The sequence below is a fragment of the Balaenoptera borealis genome (assembly GCF_965194805.1).
Source record: "Balaenoptera borealis genome assembly, chromosome: 14".
In the NCBI taxonomy this organism is placed as follows: domain Eukaryota; kingdom Metazoa; phylum Chordata; class Mammalia; order Artiodactyla; family Balaenopteridae; genus Balaenoptera; species Balaenoptera borealis.
Window position 1 is genome coordinate 88,189,977 of NC_138875.1, and position 20,139 is coordinate 88,210,115.

Below are 20,139 nucleotides of genomic sequence, written 5' to 3' on the forward strand. Positions count from 1 at the left end.
TATGGGCTAACTAACACAACACAGATTTATTATCTTAGCGCTCTGGAGGCCACAAGTCCAAAGGGAGTCTCACGGGGCTAAAATCAAGGGGTCTGCAGGGCTGCGTGCCTTCTGGAGGCTCCAGGGGCGAATCCGTTTTCTTGCCTTTTTGGGCTTCTAGAGGCTGCACACACTCCTTGGCTTGTGGCACCTTCCTCCATCTTCACAGCCAGCAAGTACGACTTGAGTCCTTCTCGTGAGGCGTCATCTTGGCTCTCCTGTCCTTCCTCGTCCTGCCACTTGGAAGGACCCTGTGGATCTCACTGGGCTTGCCCAGACGTCCCGGGAACATCGTCCTGTCTTAGAGTCAGCTGGTATCATCCTTCATTCCACCCGCAGCCTGAACTCCCCTTCTCCCTGCACCGTGTTCACAGATCCTGGGATTAGGATGTGGCTTTTAGGTCCTGATCTGAGGTTTCCCATGTAGAGATCACTCTGAGTCTGTGTGGGCTGGGTGGGTCGCCGTCCCGCCACACAATGCTGGTGCTCTGGCCCAAGGTGACTGGGGATGGAAGAGAAGGGACAGGTCTGGGGTGTCTTTGGGAATCAGATTCTGCAGTAGCCTTGCAGGGGTTCAGGTGGAAGCTGTCATTTCAGACAGCTTTAGCCTGTCCTCGTGATGTGTGTTACCAGCTTCTGGAGAGTAGATCTGATGCTTTACAGCAGGGGCTTTCACGGGGGGTCCTGGGCTGGCATCAGCATCACCCCATCATCCTACAGCTTGTTAGAAATGCGCATATACTCCACCCTGCCCCCCAGACTCTGGGCGAGGGGTGGCAGTCCCATGTGCGGATACCACGGTCAGAACCTGGGAGGCAGCCGAGGTCTGTTCTAACACCCAGAGCCTGGGATTCTGCTGTGCCCGTGATCTGAGGCAGCGGGCCGGCGGGGTGGCCTTTGAGAAGGTCGGGGGACCCTTTCTTACCTTTCCTCCAAGACCGCACCGCATGGATCTCAGAGATGGCGACAGGCTTCCTGGACAGAGGCGCCCTGTGGCGAGATTAAAGGAGTCCCTGGGCCCCTGACTTTTTATGCAAACGTCTGCTAAATGGGCACAGGTATGTCCCTTAGGAAAGATGTCCTTAGTACTTAGCAGCGTCCCCAAAGGACCCAAGACCCCGTAAAAGGATTCAGTAGCTCCATTCTGTGTGCTGGACGTGAGGAAGGAACATGAATAGCATGTATTGAACCTGCCCTGGACACAGGACTCTGTTTTAACCGTTTTATATACACTGACATAGTTACTACTTCAGGAGGGAGGTGTTATCCTTACTGCTGTCCCCATTTTACAGATAAGGAAACTGAGGCACAAAGCGATGACATGCCTTGCTCTAGGCCACACAGCTGCTAAGAGGTGGAGACAGGATCCGTGCCCAGGCAACCAGGCTTCAACGCCTGCGTTCGCAGCCCCGAGCTGCACTCTAGACCCGGGTGGGCTGACTTGACCGTGGCCCCTGGGACCGGCCCCACCGTCTGCTTGTAGGGCCTGTAGCTGAGAATTGTGTCTACATTTTTAAATGGTTGCATTTGAAATGGTTATATAAGTACTTACGTAATGTCCTTGACTTTGCCTCTCGGTCTAAAATACCTGCCGTCTACGAATGCCTGCTATCTGGACCTTTAGGAAAAATTTGCTGCTGGTGCCTTTCTCTGCCTCTCTCCCTCTTCCTGTCACTCTCGCTCCCACTCTCACTGTCACTCTGTCTGTCTCTCTCTCTGGAGAAGCTGCGTACACACGACACAGACTCTTCCCTCCAGGGAGAGAGGGAGCTGGTGCTTTCAAGAACTCTGGTGGGGTGATTTCTATAAACCACTGCGGCAGCCCCTGGGGAGAAGGTGGTTGTCATTCCCATTTCAACTGATGAAGAAACTGAGGCTCATGAAGGTAGAGTCTCTTGTCCAATGGCCAGGTTAACAAGCTAGGATTTCAACTCCAAAGCACACTTCTTTTTCAACCTCGTGTTTCTCCTGATCCAAAGGAGTTTATATTCCAGTTTGACAAACAGGACTTGAGCATGAGAGAGCCTGACCGCAGGGCATCAGAGAGGACCACAGTGCGTGGACAGACTGTGGGAAGGACAGATAGTTGGGGAAGAGGAAGGGCCACTGCTGGCCAGAGATGGCAAGGAAGACTTCCTGGAGGAGGCGAGGCAAGAACAAGTGATATTCAAACTGCCTTACACAGCAAGGGAACTTATGGGCTGTTGCTCAAAGCCGCATGGCAGTTTCTGACCTCAAGTGTAGAAGGTTCAAGGTGCATAAACAATGTCATTAGGAGTCTGCAGGTAATGGAAACCTGAAAATGGGTGGTTCAAACAAATTGGAGGCTTTATTTTTCTTACAAAACAAAAAGTCCTGAGAAACTTCTTGTCCTGACAGACAGCCTCTCAGCAACATTAATGTAAAATCGATCCCCACTTGATCCAGGAAATGACCGGACAAGAAAACCCTCAGCCTGTGACAGTGAACAAACTCCCTCTTCTGAAATGTCCCCAGACTTCTCCCATGCCCCCTTCAGCCAACCAAGGACTGTCAAACGTACCAAAGATCGATTAGAAGGTCTCCCCCGATTCAAATTTCCCAACTTCATACAGCACTTGTCAATCAGACGTGGTCACAGGGGTCCCTCCTTTTACTCTTTAAAATTGCCTCTCCTTCCTAAGACCCTCGAACCCCTGCTGAAAGGAAGCTGACAGTGGATGGGTTTCCTTACTGTGAGTCTAGGAATCAGCAGCCTTTCTTGTCTTGGAATTAGTTTTGTCTTCGATGGTCCAAAGTTTGGTGGCCCAGGTTGGTGTGAGGCTTCAAGATGCCAAGAGGGACCCAGACACTGCTAGTGTCACTAAGCCCAGCCCATGAGAGCTCAGCCTCTTGAAGACAGGAGTATCAAGGAATCTGTGGACATATTTATTATTCAAAACACCACAGGCAGGGAAGGGAGCATTTCACAAGGACTTTTAATAACACAGGGAGGAAAAAAAAAGGTTTAGCAGAAAAATAAAGCAACAGATAACACCTGTGCAACTTGGATTAAACCTCCGCATGGGTACCAGGAATGCTCACAAGGAAATTGTCTGGTCAGCCCAGCATCTGCTGACCCCCATCTGGTCCTAGGATGAAGCCGAGGCAATTTGGATGCACAAGTATTTATGTGAAACTCACTACTTTCCATCTCCTTTGAAGTTGGATATTAGAAGAAATAGCAAAGAAGGGACTTCCCTGGCGGTCCGGTGGTTAAGACTTTGCCTTCCAGTGCTGGGGGTGCGGGTTCGATCCCCGGTTGGGGAGCTAAGATCCCACATGCCTCGTGGCCAAAATACCAAAACATAAAACAAAAGCAGTATTGTAACAAATTCAATAAAGACTTTAAAAATGGTCCACATCAAAAAAATCTTAAAAAAAAAAAAAAAGAAATCGCAAGGAAAGTGGGGGGAGTAATTCTACCTTTAAATGATGTACCTGTTGAGAAGTCGCACACAGAACTATTTATACATCTACTTTGGTGTGTCAGTCGGCCAAATCAGATCATTGCAGCCCTGTTGCCAAGGGAAGCTGTCTTGAAACAGCATTTTAATTGCACAAGTATCGTGTGAATACACGCTTTCATTTTATAAAACAAAAGAAAACACCCAGGAAAGCTAAGATACGTGTGACCATCCAAAAGATCTCATCTCCCTTTAGATTAATAATCACTTTTGTAAGTGTGATATTATCATGAAAAACTTCTCCTAAACATTTGTATGTATGTATAGATAGAAGATAGAATAGTGTGTTTCAGTTTGTTCTTATTTTAACATAATTATTATGTGAAGTTTATTAATATATGTTAATTTTTATAAATATCAATATTGATACAGTTATTATTTTTGATGTAAATATTTTAATATTGTATGATACTTGCGTGTAACTGTGTGATAATGCTAATTGTCTACACACTATTCGGTCTCGTAGCCTAGTAGTTGGGGCATGTCTGCCCCTCCCCCATGGTAGAGGCCATGTCTCTCCCCACGCCCCCTCCCCTTCTCCCAGCACCCCTGCTCTCTGGGGAGCATGGTTTGCTGTTCCTTCTTCTTCAGCTTAAGGCTTTTGTCCCGGGGCAGAGAGGGAAGGGTCTGGGTGGGGCTTCCCCAATGGCTTTCTAATATGCTCCATACTTTTTTATTGAAGTATAGTTGATTTACAATGTTTCAGGTGTACAGCAAAGTTATTCAGTTATATATATATATACACGTGTATATTTCTATTCCTTTTCAGAGTCTTTTCCATTATAGGTTATTATAAGATATCGAATATAGTTCCCTGGGCTATACAGTAGGTCCTTGTTGTTTCTCTCTTTTATATACAGTAGTGTGTATCTGTTAATCCTACATTCCCAATTTATCCCTCCCTACTCCTTTCCCCTAGTAACCGTAAGTTTGTTTTCTGTGTCTTGTACATGCCCTTTTATTTTTTATTTTTTAATTTTTATTGGCGTACAGTTGATTTACAATGTTGTGTTAGTTTCAGGTATACAGCAAAGTGAATCAGTTATACGTATACATTTATGCACTCTTTTTTAGATTCTTTTCCCATATAGGCCATTACAGAGTACTGAGTAGAGTTCCCTGTGCTATACAGTAGGTCCTTATTAGTTATCTAGTTTATATAGAGTAGTGTGTCTATGTCAATCCCAATCTCCCAATTTATCCCTCCCCACTTTACCCCCTGGTAACCATAAGATTGTTTTCTACATCTGTGATTCTATTTTCGTTTTGTAGATAAGGTCATTTTGTACATGCCTTTTTAAGTTTGTGAGTTTCCAAAGGAAGGTGCCTCTTTCCGGAACAATTGCAAACTTAGCCTTCAACGCCAAGGTCCAGCTGTATACCCTGGCAGAAGGCAAGAAGGGCGCCCACATTCTAGAAAAAGTTCAAAAGCAACAACAAAACTGAGTGAAAGTTGGTCTGCCTTCCTTATCACTGTGGGCTGGCAGTCGGAAACTTCAAGAGCGGTAAAATGTGACGCCCTCGCCCTGCAATATCACTGTCTCGTGCAAACATCTCCTCCAGAGTATGGGTCCAAGGTGCCTGCCTCACTTTCCTCCCCAGCCTGGCCAATTCCGAAGTACCATCTCATCACAGGACCACCTTCTACTTGTAAACAGTTACTAAGGCACACATCTCAGCTGTTGTATCCCATTGGCATCCTTATTTCTTACCCATCGTCATTCTTCCCTTCTGTGGCCGGTCTTCTCTCCTGGGCTTAGAGTCCTATGAGCTTGATAACCATAGTTTATTTATGTACACATTATTCCTGACAGAAGCCAGGCAGCGCAAGACACGCCAAAGATTCCCAGTTAATATTTATTGAATGAAGAGCATTCCTCATAATATCCCCCAGTTGGAGTGGGTTTTTTTTTTTGTTTTTTTTTTTGAGATTAATGTTAAGACCAAGATCGACGGCTTGCCCCTGCACTATTAAATAAGCACAGTGTAAGCTTAGTGGCCCCATCAATCAAAAACAGGAAATTGAGGATCACTTAGTTCAAAGTGACGGGAAGTGCATCTCAGACGGGCTTAAGCTGTGAATGGAAGCACCCAGAGACCCTCTGACTTTAGGCACGGCTGGATTTAGGGGCCCCAGCTCTTGACTCTTCTTTGCTCAGTGTTAACTTGATTTTCTAGCTGGAATTCAGCATCTCTAGACTGACACAGCCGTAGATCGTAATAGTCCTCTTGCTGTTATTTTTACCAAGCTGGCACTCTATAGGAAAAACATCGCTGGAAGAGAGAGAGGTGAACTTAAAGAAAGCGTATGTCCTGAAGCGGGTGAGCACGTGGGTCCTGAGTTCAAATCCTGATTCTAGTACTCTTAGCTGGGTGATGCTTGGGTAGGTTACATAACCTCTTTGAACCTCAGTCTCCTTGTGTGTAAAATGGGATCATAAGAGTACTTAACATAAAGGGCTGTTCCAAGTTTAAAGGACTGAGACGCAGTACCTGGACCTACAGGTTGTTGATGGTCGGTGCTGCTATGTGCATCCTTCTGTATCCGTAATGCAGGTTTTATGAGGCTAATGTTTCACCTTCCATCTAAGAGACTTTTTTCCCCTTGAGTGTTCAGAATTCTCCCCTCTCGATTCTCCATCCTTTGTGGAAAACTCTGTTTCAATGTCTTCTTTCACGATATGAAGAGTTAAAAACTATATATAATGAAAGAGAAAACGCTTTCATCTTCTGATGGATTCTTTCCTCTTTTTTGTTTACTCAACCATCAGGAAAGCATTTTCTACTTTGTAGCCTAAGACTCCTCATTAATATAATCATCTGAAATACTGGTGTAACCAAACAAAACTACAGATGTGAACCAGCGGGCAAATGAGACTCATATGTTGGGGGGAAAAATGAGGATGACTCAATGGGTTACAGAGGGTTTTTTAAAATTATCTGTAATTAGTGGGAAAGAAAATATGTGGACTCTATTAAAAATAAGCTCTTTATTTTTTAGGGGGAAAAACCATCATAAAGAACAGGAATGCTGTTCCCTTTTATTTACATGAATTGAGGTAATTGGGACTCTCAGGATTAATGTAAGGTTCTGTCATAAATAATACCACCATCTGTGATAAATAGATGCTTCTCTCTTTGAATAAGTACAGCAAAACATTCCCAAGCCAACCATATGCGATGTGAACATCAAATGCAGTTATTTAAATTCTGCTGTAAATGCTTACATTATGCAACTCCAAATCTCTCCCGATGTTTGAATCCAGTCTTTTTTTTTTTTTTTTTTTTTTTGCATGCTTTTCCAAACTGTCTTGGAGGCGTCATAAGAGGCATGTTTACATTTGGATCAATGAATAAACCTGGTATCTCTGTCAGATTGTAAAGAGCCCTGAAGAAAACACCAAGAAGGTCCTCATCTGTATGAAACACAACTCTTAGAAAGGCTTCGCCTATATCAGAGGTCAGCAAACAATGGCTCACAGGCAGATCCAGTCACCACTGCGTTTGGATGAACTAAGAATACTCTTACATTTTTAAATGGTTGGAAAAAAAGCATATTTTAAAGAAGAAGAATGTCTCTGACGTCATAATTCTATGAAGTTCCGATTTCAGTGTCCATAAGTAAAGTTTTATTGGAGCACGGGCACAACCGTGTTTACATTGGTCTCTGGCTGCCCTTTTGGCATAACAGAAGGGTCGAGTAGTTGAAACAGCGTGTATTCAGCCCATTAAGCCTAAAATATTTACTATGTGGGCCTTGACAGAAAAAGTGTCTTGATCCCTTCTTTCTATGACTTGTGAAGCCAAATCACCTCCGTGGATGAAGCCAATCTGTATCATCTTAGAAGCTTTGCGCTGAAAGTAAGAGAAAACCCGTGTGCCTTGTGGCTGTGCACTGATTCTCATAATAGGAAGGGCAGTGGAGAGGCAAGACTGAGGGTGTGTGTACTCAGTGGTCCCCCCCTTTGGTGTCAAGACCCAGGATCTCGCCACTGTACCTCCCCCATCCTGGCTTTGTCTCGGGATTTCACTCAGTTTCAGGATGGGTGACAGTATTAGTGGGGTGAGCTGGTCTTTCCCTTGCCTCTGGGAAGAAAGGCGTTTGTTGCCTCGATTCTCTTAGGGGGGAGGGCTTCTCTCCCAGGAGTCCCAGCAAACCTCCCCTTGTAGCTCCTGGGCCCAAAGTGTCCGAGGGCATGGTTTCCCAACCTCAGCACCGTTGACCTTTGGGGCCAGCTAATTCTGAGCTGTGGGGCTGTCCTGCACATGGAAAGCACTGAGACACATCCCTGGCGTCCGTCCACTAGAGGTCGGTAGCATGCTAACCCCCCAACCACAGCAGTGGAACTGTTTCCATGTGAGTGAAATCATACAGTACGTGTCTCTCACCATCTGACTTATTTCACTTAGCGTAATAGTCTCAAGATCCACCTGTGTTGTCTCAAATGGCAAGATTTCATCTTTTTTATGGATGAGTAGTATTCCCTTATAGGTAGATATCTAGATAGATAGATACATCTATAGATAACACAGGTACGTAGATATCTATATAGACGTCAATATCTATCTCTATAGATAGACGTATAGATACCACATCTTCTTTATCCATTTACTCATTGATGGGCACTTAGGTTGTTTCCACGTCTTGGCTATTGTAAACAGTGCCACAATGAACATAGGGGTACAGATGTCTTTCCAAATTAGTGTTTCTGTATTCTTTGGATAAATACCCGGAAGTGGGATAGCTGGATCATAGAGCAGCTCTAGTCTTAATTTTTTGAGGACTCTCCATACCGTCTTCCATGGTGGATGCACCAGTTTACATTCCCACCAACCAAGCAGCCAACCAACCAAGCAACATGAAATCAGAATAAGTGAACAGACCAAACCAAACAAAAACAAATACGTAGATACAGAGGACAGAGTAGTGATTACCAGAGGGAGGGGGGGCTACATGGGTCAAGGGGATTGACTGTGTGCTGATGGATGGAAAGCAGTTTTCGGTGGTGAGAGGGCTGTAGTGTATACAGAAGTAAAAATACAATGTTGTACACCTGAAACTTACGTAGTGTTATACATCAGTGTTACCCCAATTAGAAAAATACATTTAAAAAATTAAAAATTTAAAAAAACAGCTGCATCAAGAAAAAAATTGTTTCCAGACTTTTCCAGATGGCCCCCAGGTGGCATAATTGCCCCTATGTGGGAAACCACGGGTTTGGGCCTGTGCAGAATTGAACCAGTTACCGGAAACAGATCTGGAATTACCCTGTGTGGTTTAAACCAGGGATTGGCAAACATCAGACCATGGGCCAAATCCAGCCCACCACCTATTTTTGTGTGGCCCACAGGCTGAGTCAGGGTGATGTAAACATGTAAGAATGGTAAAAAGTAAAAATGTAAATGGTTACATTTAAAATAGCTATATAAGTACCTTTGTAATATTGATTTTGCTTCTAAGGCTGCAAAGCCTAAGGTGTTTATTATATGGCTCTTTAAGAAAAAAATGTGCCAACCCCTGGATTAGACCAATGGTTCTCAACCCTTAGCTTTATAGATCATAAAATTAAATTCATAATCTTGTAAACTGTCTATATACATAATTAAAAACAAATCAGTGTAGTGCCCTGTTCAAGAGATGAAAAATATGACCAGAGTAATAGACCGGAAAATAATATTTTAAAATGTGTACATATAGGGAGGGTCAAATGAAGTCATCAGGTACTTGCCCATGTATTTAGCGTCAGCGTGGATGTGTCAGCCATACACGCAGGCTGGTATAGCTGTTTGGGCAACTTGGATTTCACAGGCAGATAGGGCATTGCTCATGTAATTTGCCAAAAGGGTAAACAAGTTTTTAGTAAAGTTTCATGAAATCAAAGTACAATCTGGATTTCCCTGGTGGCACAGTGGTTAAGAATCCGCCTGCCAATGCGGGGGACACGGGTTCGAGCCCTGGTCCGGGAAGATCCCACATGCCGCGGGGCAACTAAGCCTGTGCGCTGCAACTACTGAGCCCGCGAGCCACAACTACTGAGCCCACGTGCCGCAACTACTGAACCCTGTGCGCCTAGAGCCCATGCTCCGCAACAAGAGAAGCCACCGCAATGAGAAGCCCACGCACCGCAACGAAGAGTAGCCCCCGCTCGCCGCAACTAGAGAAAGCCCGCGTGCAGCAACGAAGACCCAACTCAGCCATAAATAAATAAGTACAATCTGCACCCCAGTAATTGCAATACTGGCAAATGCACAGGTTCTACTGTTGCCCCTCCCGGAATTTTTAGTGGAGATAGGTTCTTGGCTTGGGTTGTCCTAATAGGCTTCTCACCTTTGTGAGTGTCCAGTGGGACAGTCAGAAGTCATGCAGGACCTAGGCAATTATTTGTTGCCTGGGACCATCGCAGGCCTTGCAGGGCGTCTAGCAGGGCTGGACCCTGCTCTCTAAACATCACTGGCTTTCCTCCCTCTAGTCACCGTGGTAACCAGCTCTGCCTCTGCGAACACCCCGAATGCCATCGCTGGTCGGCTGAACGATACCACCATCCGCCCCCATAAAGATGTCTGTTTCTCAGTTGTCAGAGCCTGTGAATGTGTGACCTTACGTGGCAAGAGGGACTTAGCGGATGTGATTCAGTTGAACATTTTGAGATGCGGAGATGGTCCTGGATCACCCAGATGGGCTGATGTAACCACAAAGGTCCTTATAAGAGGGAGGCCGGAGGTCAGAGGGAAGAGAAGCTGCTGGCTTTGAAGACAGAGGAAGGAAGCGGCCAGGAGCCAAGGAATGCAGGCGCCTCTAACAAACGGAAAAGTCTTGGAAACTGATTGTCCCCTGAAGCCCCCCGGGGGATCGCAACCCTGCCGACCCCTTCATGGTAGACTTCTGACCTCCAGAACTATAAATAAATATTTCTTGCTGTTGGTTTACACTACTAAGCTTGTGGTAATGTGTTACAGTGGCAATAGGAAACTAATACATACATCGTTTCACGGGGGAGCTCTGTCTTGAGCCAGTCGGAGCCCCTCGTGGACCTGGGGTCTGAGCCACATTGCAGGGATGGAGGAGGAGGGATCGGCCTTGTGGGCCGTTTGCCAAGATCAAGCCATTTGCCAGTTGCAGCTCAGTTAAAAGACTGCATTTTAGACTTAGAACTTTGCCTGGCAAATATTTCCCTCTGTGCCTACCCAAGGCACTATTCTCATGCTGATAAAGACTGAGATTCTGGGTGTTTTAGAGAGTTTGTCTTTGAGGCATGTCTCCTTTGCTCCACTTCCAGGGGCCTGATTGAGGGGTGCCTGGGAGAGATTATGGATTTTAACCAGAGAACGGGGGGGGGTACCCCCCCATGGCCTCCAAGGGGAATATAAGTACCCGCTCTTTTAAAGGAGAGTTTTACTGTTTCGAAATTGCAAACCACACTATGTAATTTCAGCAGAGGATACTGGGGGGAGGTTTGTTCAGAAGAGGCATTGAAATCAAATAATCCATTTATCAAGGTGCCTTTTGTTTCAAGAAAAAAAGTAACAATGCGCCATATTTATCAGAGAGAGACATTTTGTGTCTGGCGAATGTTAATAAATCACAAATGGTGGGGAGAGAGAAAAAAAAACCTTCAAAGTACTCAGGCCGGCTTGTGTTTCAAGTAAGCTGCGATGACTTGGAAGGAAAGTCCAATCAGGGTTTTCCTTGAGGCTTGTGGGGAAAGGCAGGCTTCTGTGTCGTAGGTTTCTGATATCATACAGGTAAACTGGAGATGTCGGAACAGGCCATTGAAGTTATAAAAAGAGCCCACCCCTCTTGATTTCAGATTTCTTTTCTCACATGGCTGTCACCCAATTTTTTTTTTTTTTTTTTTTACGAACTATGGTTATCACCTATTTTTTTCATGTTGCTGTAGCCTGAAAACCTTTTTACTATAACTTATCGACAGGATTGAAATAATGGTAATGATCATAATGATAATAACAGGAACAGAAACTTCTCCCCAATTATCAGGCATGTTCTAGGTGCTGGGTACTTTCTTTATTGCTCTAAGGGAATTGGTTTTCATATGAGTCCCACTTTAAAGATGAAGATTCTCAAACTCAAAAGTTTAAGGTATTTGCACAGAAAACAAAAACAAAAACTTACCTAGTACGTTGGGGACAGGGATTCATTTTTGGATGCGGTCTGGCTTTGGGAATGCTCTTAACCAGTGAGATGCATTCCTCTCACTGGGCTGGAGAGGGTTTGGTTACAATCTTTCCTCCTGTCTCGTTGGCATCTGTGACAAACCTCTGAACACCTGCTGTGAATCGAGCTAGATCAGGGTTTCTCATCCTTGGCACTAGCGGCATTTTGGGCTGGACGATTCTTTGCGGCGGGGGGGGCTGTCCCGTGCATTGTAGGATGTTCTCAGCATCGCTGGTCTCACCCCACTAGGTGACAGTAGCACCCAGCTGTGAAAACCAAAAATGTCTCCTGTAGACGTTGCCAGGCATCTGCAGGGTGCAAAGTCACCCTTAGTTGAGAACCTCTGATACTCTTTAGGAAGGACCTTTGCACATCCTAAAACGGCACCACTTGTGCATCTGGGTTATTCCAGCGGGGTTTGTTTGTAGCTTATTTAATTGACAAGGAAACCGGGACCTAGCATTTTCACCAAAGTACCACATGAGCATCCATTGCTTACCGCATTCAGGGCAACAGCGGGCCCCGGCCCCGCTTCCCAGACCAACTTCCCACTCCTCACACACCCAGCTCCTGAGCTTTCCCTCCAGTGACCCCTTTCCTGGTGCCGTGCTCCGCCCCCCCAGGATCCTTCCTCTATTCCACTCACTCTCCCGAGACCCAACCCATCCTTCATGTCACAGCTCAGAGAGAATCAATGCTAAAGAATCCATCTCGGTCAACACATCCCAAAGCGAGCATGGCAGTGGAGGTGGCACATGATATTGGCTGAAGGGTCATTTCCCCTGGTGTTGTTCTGTCTGGGTGCTAAGTGGCATGGACACCTCCTGCGTCCACTATCTCAGAATCTCAAAAACTCAATTTCCGGCAGCCAGCTTTGCAGTGGAGTTCTCTGATGAACGGCTGATGGAGGACATGATATCCCAACACTGACAGGCAAGCACAGATAAAGAAAATGGATAAACAGGAAGGGAGACAGCAAATGAACGTGCTGTCAGCTGGGAGGCCAGATGCAGAGGTGCAGCTGTCAACTTCTCTCCTCTTCCCTGCTCCACGTCCGTAGGCAACCAGCATCCAACTTTTCCAGGGGTATTGTTTCAGATGAGTAAAAATTACTCAATAATCCTGTCTTTCTGGGAGACGCTGCTATGAGCGGATGAACCAGAATTAGAGGGTGGATATCTGTCTGTGTTTCACTAGGTCACGGCAACCGTGGGATGGTTTCCTTGCAATCAGCAGATAGAGCGTCAGGAGAGAAATACCACAACGGCTGGTAACCACCACGGGTCCCTTAATCTGCTAGCTCAGGGCTCCCCAAAATGTGAGATGAGCTTGGGAGATCCACATGGTGTCACAGCACGTGAGCGTGCAGACGGGCCTTGCACAGCTCCAGGGGGGCCGTTTTCATGAGTGTCTATGTGGTTGGGTATTGCAGGTACACCTACAAGGTGGGAAACCACCTGCGTCTTACCAATGAGAAAGTGATTCCCTTTTCAGTTCTGTTTGAATTACTCTAATTCCCTCGAGGAGGAGAAAGTCTCATGTTGGTGTCTCACTGTATCTGTTTAGTTTCTTACCCTTGGTAATCTTTTGATATTTATTAGTTACCCCATCAGGTGTTGCTGCATAAAAAACCACCTCCAAATTTAGAGACTTAGTTCACTTGTCATTTCTCATGAGTCTAGGGGTGACCGATCTTGGCTGAACTTGGCTAATTTTGGCTGGGCTCGCTCACTTGTTTGAGGGTGGCTGCAGGCTGTGGGTTGGCTGATTTGGGATGGCCTCCACTGGGGTAACTCTGCTCTCCTTCACATGGTCTCTGCAGAAATTCAAAAGAGAGTTAGTGGAAACCTGAGCTTGGAATTGGCACATCGTCACTTCCGCCATATTCTGCTGACCAGAGCAAATTCAAGGCCAACCTAGATTCAAGGAGTGGGGCAATAGACTCCTAATTTTGAAGGGAAAATTGCAAAGTCACACACAAAAGGTGTAGAAAGAGGAGGAGAATGGGAGCCATTTTGTAATTGCTCTACAACAGGTACTATTAGATCCTATATAATGAAATCTGTCCACCTGTCTATCTACCTGTGTACCCATCCTTCCAACCATTGATCCATCCATCCATCCATCCATCCAGACATTCATCCAACCATTGATCCATCCATCCATCCAAACATTCATCCAACCATTGATCCATCCATCCATCCATCCAAACATTCATCCAACCATTGATCCATCCATCCATCCATCCATCCATCCATCCATCCATCCATCCATCCATTTATCTATGGAAACTGAAACTGTCCAAGAAGGTAAGAACTTGCCCGAGATCACATGGGTATTGAGTAGATCAACTTTAGATCTCTATAGCCAAACATCATGTCTTTAACCAGTATACTAGATCCCACTCCCTTCTTTACAATGTCTGTCTCTTCTTGGCTCGAGTTAAATCTCTCATGAACTGGAAAACTTCAGAACTAGGTTCAGCAGGAAGGTATGAGCTAGGCACTTTTTGTTTCATACGAAAGATAAAGAGGGAGTTAAATAATGGAAGAATTCTAAGAGAAGAGATAAGAAGACAGCAAGCCCACTTCAGCTTTATTTTATTGAAAATAAACTCAGCATTTCCTTCAAAGCAAAAGGTTCATTTTTAGGATTTTTTTAAAAGTAAAAAGACCAAAAAAAAGGAGAAAAAAGGAATTTTTATGTGCAAGAAGAGTGAAGAATGATGAGAAAGCTTGTTGACAAGCTTCGCTGTTGTGGAATCCACCCTGCACAGATGGGCCTTAGCACCCTTACTCTGTTCCTTCAGAGAGCCCTTGGCCCACTATCTTTTCCAAACAAACGAGTCTCTAAATCTCTACCCTTCAAGGTTTAAAAACTTTTTTGGAGAGGGATGAATACATCAGAATAAAAGCGTTAAATGTAGTAATAATTAGTCCATTGGGTTTGACACAATTCTACAAGTTGCTTAAAGAGTCAATGATTTTCTTTAAACACATAGAGCCAGAACCTTTTCTAGAATGTTATGCAGGGCCTTCTGAGAGTGTTTTAACCTGGTCCTGAAATGAGTGGGTTAAAAGGGAAGCAGTAAAATATCCCTAAAGAGAGAGGGGCAAAGTACCCGTGTTACGGGTGACCTCAGAACAACGCCTCTGGGCGAAGAACAAGGGAGAAAGCTATTTCTTTGAAAAGCCATCTTGACAACCTAAGGCCGTTCGGCTGCAGCACCAAAGGCAGCTTTGATCTGCTAGCCAGTGTCCTGGCCGGGAAGCGGATTAGGGGAAGGTTCCAGAGGGGAGACAGGCATGGGGTAGCCCCATAGGCTGGTTGGGCTGTGCCAGCTGCAGTTAGAAGCAGGGACAGCAGGGGAGGTTGGAGCATCAGGGGAGAGGAATGCCCATGTTCTCTCTCAGTATATGAATGGGGGCTTATGTGGGTTTTCTGGTCTGGTTCTGAAAGACAAGGGCCAGGCGATGGTCTTTCCTGGGCTTTGCAAAGTTAGCAATCGGGGCACAGTAACCTCTTGTGCGCTGGGTGAGCAGCGAGTCCCCAGCAATGTAAATATCAACCCACGGGGAAGCTTTAGAGGGCCACCTTCAATCAGCAAGGAGGCAGCTGCTTGTACTGCTAATGATGTGGATGATGGACAGAGAAAGACAGGAAGATGGGAGTGATGGTGCTGCTTTTCCCGGGCTCAGTGTTGAACCTCCAGCCTCCAGTGTACGTCGACTTACCCGGCTGCAGTTTCTAACTGGTGCTTTTCAACTCAGATGCTCCTGAAGGTCCAGCAGGAAATGTTACTGAGCAAGGTGGTTTGCTGGGTCTGTTCTCTTACTGTTGCCTGGTGGGCAGACAGCCTACATGCTGCCACTCCTCTCATGTTTGCAGAGAAGCTGGAAACCCAGATGCTCCCCAGTTTTTAAAAAAGGTTCCCATTCATAGCCATCTTTTAAAGTACCGTGGGCCAAACAGAACCCACCCGCAGGCTGAGTTGAGCACCGTAGGTGAGCAGTTTGCAGTGTTTCCCAGATTGCTGTTTTTCTTTCGACTTTATGATATTTTTGGCTATGAGCAAGATCTTGTAAAATTTTTACACAGGCACGTTTATCATCGTTTAATTGCATTCGGCGTTTGAGTCATCGTTAGAGAGCTTTCCCTAGACCCAGGTTATAGAGGAAATCACTTTTTCATTCAGTAGTGAAAAAATGTCATTTTTTTACATCTAGATCACTGATCCATTTGAAGTTCATTCTTGTGTAGGGTGTGAGGTATGGCCCTAATTGTATCTTTTTGCCAAACGGCTGGCCGGTTGTCCTAGTACCATTTAAAGTCTGTCTCTGCCTCATGATTTGTGGTGCCACCTTTAAAACATACGAAATGTCTAGATGTACAGGGGCTTATTTATGAACTGTTCTCTTCCACTGGTCTGGTTTGCTCTTCATGTACCAGTGTCATTAAAAATGTTTGAAACTCATGCAAGTTATTAATAAATACACCCACTTGACACTCCTACACTTGCCAGCATTAGATCAGACTCCATAAAATTGCCACTGTTCAACAATTCTTAGTGTACAAAAATCTCCCTTTCATAGGTTTCGACCTAATACACGCAGGTAATTTTCGGAGCATGTAGTCATTTACTGGCTGATCCCCGAAGGAACATGAAAATCCTAGCCAAGTGGACTGCAGAATGTTTACCCTCGTTTCTAAATTGCTCGTCAATTACCCCTCGTGGCTAAGTGACCTCTAAGGAGCCCGGAATAACCCCATCTTTGTCTTTTTTTTTTTTTCTTTCCCCCCTGCAGTGATCGAGGGCCGTGGGGTCACAGACAACATCCAGAGGTTTTCCTCGCTGCCCCCTTATCTGCCCGTGACCTACCACGTGCTCAGAGCGGAGACCTCCTTCTTCCTGAAGGAAACCAACCAGGACTTGACACGCAACTCCAGCCTGCGGTCCCGAGTCGAGTCCTTCTTCCCGTACAAAGCCAGGCGGCCCCTGATCTTAAATGCCAGCTATGGGCCTTTTTCGGTGGAAAAGGTTGTGCCCCCGGACCTGATGTCGACTCCAGACTTTTTGGGTCCCACCGACAAGGTTAGTTTCAACTGGAAGCTGAAAGCGCACATCCTGCGGGACAAGGTCTCCCTGAGCCGGCCCCGCGTGCAGGTGCTGTTCCACGTGGTGGGCAGGGACTGGGACGACGCCGGCCCCGCGCAGAGGCTGCCCTGCCTGCGGGTGTTCGCCTTCCGGGAGACCCGGGAGGTGAGGGGCAGCTGCCGGCTGCAGGGGGCCCTGGGGCTGTGCGTGGCGCAGCTGGAGCTCCCGGCCGGCTGGTTCGGCCCCCCCACGGTGGTGGCCGGGAGGAAGAAGTCGCCCGAGCCCCCCGAGGGCAGCCCCGTGGAGCTCTACTACGCCCTGCAGCCCGGGGACGAGCGCGGAGACTGCGCCGGCGGCGACGTCCGGAAGGGCAATGCCATCCGCCCCGGCAAGGACGGGCTGGAGGAAAGCACGTCCCACCTGCAGAGGATCGGTGCCGTCGGCCTCTACCGGGCCCAGGACAGCGCCCAGCTCAGCGAGCTGCGTCTGGATGGCAACGTGGCCGTCTGGCTGCCCTCCCGGCCGGCCAAGCAAGGAGACGTGGTCACTGCCTATGTCACCGTGGCCAGCAATTCCACCGTGGACTTCTTCATCTTGAGGTAGGTGCCCACTGTAGTCCGGGGCGTGCCTACGGTGAGGCCGGACGGGAAGGTGGGGTGCAGATTTGTAGAAGATTCCATCTTCACCGCCTTCAGGGACCCTCCGGCTTCAAAGTAGAAGCCAAATTCTGCACCCGGCCACGGGCTTTCAGCAACTTCGCTGTATATTAGGGGGTGGGAGAAAGAGGGCCGCAATTGCACCCCTAAGAAACAAGACTAACTTAACCACTGTCTTCTGACCTTGCATTACCTTTGAACTGGGAGAGGGATATGACTTTTTTTAAGCTTCAGATTTTTTTATACGTGTACAAATACTTGGTTGCATGGCAAAGTATATGTTCAGGGGGCCCAAGAAAAAACATAGGCATATCTCACTCTCTGCTATCTCACTTTGGGTGTAAATGTGGAAAAAAAAAAACTAAGGATAGTATCTTTTTTTTTTTTTTTTTTTTGGTGGGGTTAAATCTTGCCAGTTAGCGGTGGGAAAACCCCAGTTTGTGAGTACAGTTTAGCAATGATTCAGGGGGTCTGCCCAACAGAAGATTGTTCAGCAGAGGTGTTCCATCTCATAAGAAAAGAAAAAAGAAAACTAAATTGAAACAACTACAGAACAGCCCACCTACCATCACCTCTGTTGGTTCAGCAAATCGCCCCAAACTTATAATGGGCTCTTTCTCTGCTCGGTGATTCTAAGGTTTAGATCAGGAGCGCCTGTTACCTGAGGATAACTAATAATGGGGGGAAAGCCACCTGAAGCAAATCCTCTTAAAATGTGGCCCAGGATTTCATAAAAATGAGAAACTATTTGCTTGAGGTTTGTTTAAAAGATAAGGGTGATAAATAGCAGGTTTTTATCTGGTATCATTAAGAAGGACTTAGGTTGTAATTGCAGCTATGCTTTGGTTCTTTTTAGAATAAAAAAATAATCACATGTTGCTTGAGTTGCTTGGGAAAATATTCGCAAAATAGAATGATGGCATCTTATAGCATATTTCACTTTGGTTTAAATTTTGTTGTCTGATAATAAGAATGGTCCATTTTCAAGGGTTTTAATAAGTTTCTTGAGGCATTTCTTAGTCCTTTGGGTTCGAATAATTCTCTTCTGAAGTGTCTGTCTAGTCGTCATCCTTATAATTGTCTCTTTCAATTTTTAAGTGGACTAGTTTTACCAGATCCTTCTTTGACAGTGATTTGGGATATGATCAAGGGCTTTACAGCATCACTTTCAGTGGCGTTAGGCAGTCCTGCATCTTCTACAAAATATAAACTGTGCCCTGTGGGAAAAATTCCCATCATATTTGCACTGATGGATGGCCAGCCTGGTGCTTGCTGCCTTTGAGGGGGAGGAAGGATAAACTCAGTGTCTTAATGCAAGTGGCAGCCTTATAACTGCAGGGCCAGGATAGCAGATATTTAGATAAAAGAATCCAGGTTTGCGTCCTCCTGCCTTGGATGGGGAAAGACACTGATCTGGAAGGTTTGAGTTTCATTTCCACTGAGTCCGTTGCACCCTGGTTTCATGTCCTTCTATTGTAAAATAAATATATCAATCCCGAGCTTTGGAAAAGAGGGACGGAAGGCAGGGAATCAATAGTACTGCTAACAAGTTTTAAAATTCCAGAGTCATAAGTATCTTCCCACTTGTACTTATCCTTAGCTTCCCTCTTTAGCACAGCAGGCTTGAGGGGTGAGTATGTGTGAGCCACTGGGTCCCCACGTCTAAGATGCAGGGCCTTCCGCTGCAGGTGGGACACTCAGACCTGGTTCATTGGAGAGGAGAAGCTGTTTTCTGTATTTTTCATCACAAAGATGAACATGATGTGGGAGAACACAGGTCCTGCAACCAGCTGGCCTCAATTCTGGTCTGCTTCCTGGCTTTGTGACTGTAGGCATGCCACCTCATCTCCATGTGCCTTAGTTTCCTAATTCAGGTGAGATTCTGGTACCTACTGCCATAGGGATGGAAGATTCAGTGGGCTAATATTTATCTGTGAGATGCTTACAACAGTATCTGTCACATAAAAGTGCTTCTGTGAAGGGTTGTTTTTGAACATCCATCAAAACTTCCATAAGCATTGAATTCTATTTTAGCAGTGAAAGGATATTGTGCTTTGCATAAAACAGCAGCTACCAGGTCTGTTCTGAAAGCTGTATTGATTCTCACTTCACCATGCTTTTGTTTAAAGAGCAAAAAAAAATTGTTTTATAATGACAAGAGCTTTGGGAGCACAGAGGATCGGAACGACATGAATGTTGCTTGATGCCAGGAAGGGCAGTAGCCCTATTTCTGCCTTCCTGGTCTTTCCACCCATGGATCAGAGTCCTGGGAAGAGAGAGGAGGTGGAGGAGAAACAGAGTCAAGAATGACTCCAAGACATTGGGCATGAAGGATGCAGCTGCCCTGATTGGTATGGGAAGGCTGTGGGTAAAGTAGGTATTCCCTTTCCAGATAACGTATCTCATTTTAAATTAATTTTAATTTATAAATTAATTATTCTAAGGAAAAAAATATTCAGTAAGAAAATACAAAAAGATGTACACAGATGTGGCAAAATGGTGAAGTTTGCATGAGGCTTACTGAAGTCTGGGAAACACCACTTTCTTCCTAGTAAAAGTAGCAGCTCGGGGAAATCCACATTTATCTAGCTGTCTCCAGAGATGGTCACTGGTTCAGTCAATCACAGGAGAAATCCATCTGGCCCATCACTGGAACCCAGCTGAGAAATTCACGGGGGATTTTTTTTTTGG

The 20,139-nt window shown here is 45.8% G+C and overlaps 1 protein-coding gene across 1 annotated transcript in view; it reads left to right on the plus strand.

Moving 5' to 3' along the window:
- The window catches only part of TMEM132C (transmembrane protein 132C), a 382,337-nt gene that overhangs the window by 111,293 nt on the left and 250,905 nt on the right, over positions 1 to 20,139 (plus strand). Inside the window, exon 2 of the mRNA XM_082353213.1 lies at positions 16,503 to 17,391. Within this exon, the coding sequence (XP_082209339.1) occupies positions 16,503 to 17,391 (889 nt within the window). The remainder of the gene's footprint in view (positions 1 to 16,502; positions 17,392 to 20,139) is intronic.